This window comes from Acyrthosiphon pisum, unplaced genomic scaffold (assembly GCF_005508785.2).
Source record: "Acyrthosiphon pisum isolate AL4f unplaced genomic scaffold, pea_aphid_22Mar2018_4r6ur Scaffold_21864;HRSCAF=25108, whole genome shotgun sequence".
NCBI lineage: Eukaryota > Metazoa > Arthropoda > Insecta > Hemiptera > Aphididae > Acyrthosiphon > Acyrthosiphon pisum.
Genome location: NW_021771375.1, coordinates 8366 through 11665, shown reverse-complemented (window position 1 = coordinate 11665; position 3300 = coordinate 8366). Strand labels below are relative to the sequence as shown.

At 35.7% G+C, this 3300-nt stretch overlaps 1 protein-coding gene across 1 annotated transcript; it reads left to right on the top strand.

Moving 5' to 3' along the window:
• Nucleotides 1–409: 409 nt before the first annotated feature.
• Nucleotides 410–1642, top strand: LOC107884729. Its single transcript, XM_029492601.1, has 3 exons — nucleotides 410–679; nucleotides 867–1044; nucleotides 1111–1642. Exons 1-3 carry the CDS (start codon nucleotides 485–487, stop codon nucleotides 1221–1223), a joined length of 486 nt encoding a protein of 161 aa, XP_029348461.1. The 5' UTR covers nucleotides 410–484; the 3' UTR covers nucleotides 1224–1642.
• The last annotated feature ends 1658 nt before the right edge of the window (nucleotides 1643–3300 follow it).

Below are 3300 nucleotides of genomic sequence, written 5' to 3'. Positions count from 1 at the left end.
AAATAGATGGTAAAACTACTAAGAAAAGTAATTGTTAATAATATTATCTTTATTTCAATCTTTATAATAAATTTCAGTATTTATTTCATTAATTCAAATTTTGTTAAGGAAAAAACATTGTGACATTTTATGTTAGTCCGTCTATATCAACAAACTCTATTGATTTATTTCCAGACGAAGGTGATGGAACTATAAAAAAAAGTAAGTTTAAGTAAACTACTGTAGAAATATATTAATTCTAAATATTCTTTACTGAAATTATATTCAGAAATTACCAAGCAAGCCGTTTTTCCAGCTCATCTAAGTCCAACAAGTTCAGTTGAAGCAGAATATAATGAAACTCCGAATAAGGGTAATTATATTTTTATATAAACGTATTTATAATTGTTATAGTAAGAAATAATAATTATTCATTTACTTTACAGTCAAGGAACAGTTTAACATTGAAGGAGCTTTGAAGTTTCTCATAAAATCTCAAGTTCAAATGGCTCAAAAGTTTGAGATTATAGAAAATAACCAAAAACAAATTTTATTTTTAGTAAATAAAAATATGACTGATGCTCCAGCAGACAAAAATTGGAATATTGAATTTTCAACCACTTTTCCACTTCAAGATATTCAATCTCTAAATGAAATAGAACAACGTTTAATAACGGATATTGAATTTAAAGAAAAATTGGTATGAGTACAAATTATTTAAAAGGAAATAGTTACTCTTAAATTATATAAATCATTAAAATTGTATAGTATTAACTTAAAAAATGTTTGTATATGTTTATGTATAGTGATTGTTAGTGATACGTAACAATTGTAATAATTGTTTTATTATATACAATTAATTTTATACTAGTACCATATTATTACAGGCAAACAGGATCAGCAGTTTTAGAGGGTTAGATGACAGCACATTTATCAAGTCATCTTTAGATAATATATTCAGTGACAAAATAGGTGTATTAATTTCCTTCACTGGTAGAAAACCATCAAACACGGTTGAAAAAAAGTATGCAATGAAGAGTTCACTGCTGTATAAACTTATTTGTGGTAATTTAAAAACCCTCTATTGTTTAAATTCATCACTAAAAATTAAAAAATTATGTAAAATTTTAGATGTTGGTCGAAGTCGTTACAAAAACTTTTCCGATGAAAAAGCTGAGAAAGTCACTAGTAGCTGGTTACGTCATTCAATAGACCGTCTTAAACGTACAGCGGCACTAACATAATAACAAAGTGGTATTCTTACTTTATTTTTATATTTTATTAATTTTGAAATTTGTATAAGAATTTGTTTAATATTATTATTAAGTTTTTAATGTTTGTATGTTATAATTATATAGGGTATTGACTATAAATAAAGAGTACTTTTTATTACGTTATAAAATATATTATATTTGCATTTTAACTATGTTAATTCCTTTTCTGGAGTCTCAGTAAGTAATTTAAAGGAGCGGAAATTCAGATTTGGTAGTGAGAGTGGGGATTACCGAAGTGAATTTCGTAGGAACTCCCTGGGATTCCTTGTGTTACTAGGAAAGGACTCCCTATTAATTCCTTTTCTGGAGTCCCAGCAAATAATTCGATGGAGCACCTAAGGAGCGGAAATTCGGATTTGGTAGGGAGAGTCTAGGGATTCCCGAAGGGAATTCCGAGGGCTCTTCCGGGGATTCCTCGTGTTACTAGGGCAGGCTGTTGTTTAGTTTTCCGTCGGTAAATCAATGTCAGTTGCGAGTCGAGGTTTTTAATCTTAGTCACGGTTGTTTCACAGGGCATGAGGTCAAAACCCTTGGGGAAAGTCGTGCCTGTATGTATATAATTGTCCAAGATACTATGAAATAGTTTTCTGAGGTCTTTAAGGTAATTAATAGTTGTCGATTTTGTTTGTCCCAGATTTTCACGTCTAAATAACAAAATAAACATTTATTAATAACATTTCCAAATCCATCACCATGCCATTACCGGCACCATCGGTACTTACGGTTCAATAAACCTTTCGTACACACTGACATCAGTGGTCACCAAGTCCACCCAATGTTTTGGTGGATTGTTGGTTTGCACCAAGTGCGTGTGTACGAAATGTAGAATTCTCGAGACATTCCCGACGTAATTTTTTGCAGCATTTTTGCACCGTAGATTATTTTAAGGGTGTTTCTGAACATGTTAATAAGCGGATGGTTGTCAGGCAACCGCTTATTTAGACCCTGATCTTTTGTAGATATCCTTACGTTACTAGTGACGAAAAACAAAATAAAAAATGATAAATTGTTGTGTGTCAAAATAAGAGTGACCAGACCAATACTCACGGCAAAGAAGTTTCCGCTGCTGTTTCTTGCGGCGGCGGTACTTCTTGTGCCAGCTGCCCTGGCTTCACGGTTTTAGAAACATTTTGCTGCACTGGTTGCATAGATGTAGCTATATCTGGCCGATGAGCCGGGTGCACTAGTTGCATAGTTGTAGCTACATCTGGCCGATAAGCCGGGTGTAATTGGTGATAATTTTCGGTCGGCCCGACCAATTTTGTTTCCCGATGTGCAGTAATCACATAACGGGCAATATTTAACCATCTAATTGACAAAGAAAAATTATTAGCTTGGGTTAGATATAATTATGTGTGTAATAGACTTACAGGAGTGTCGTCGGCCATCTGTTGCTTTTCGGCAACAGTTCTGCGTCTTGGCCCAAAACTGTCGTTTTCACAACTGTCGTCCGTGTCCACCCACTCATTATCCATCCTGAGTGAAGAGGATATCGAAACTGGCTTGGACGGGGTGGGTGACGGGATGGGTGACATAACTGGCCTAGATGGTCCGGCCACGGGTGATTTCACGGCAAATGTGGATATGGGAGGAGATTTCAATGGTGACCGTGATCGAGACAATGCTGACTTGTAATGTGTCGGGCTCTGAGCATCGTCAATGAAATCGTACGCTGTATTCATATCCGGTGATGGGGTGCGTGACACTACGGGCCTAGATGGTCCGGCCACGGGTGAATTCACGGCAAATGTGGATATGGGAGGAGATTTTATTGGTGAACGTGAACGAGATAGTGAAGACTTAAACTGAGTCTGGCTCTGAGCATCGTCAATAAAATCGTACGCTGTATAATCCGGTGATGGGGTGGCGTATATGTCGTGTCCTCGCGGTAGAGATGTTTTTTGGCCCTCAATATGAGATCCCAAACAATCTCCAACAGTCTTCACCATTAAAATGTCATCCCCTTCCGACGAGGACACGGGCACAAACTGCAATTCCATAGTTTTCTTAGAAGTATTCTTGAAGTATCTTGAAGTATTCTTCAAGT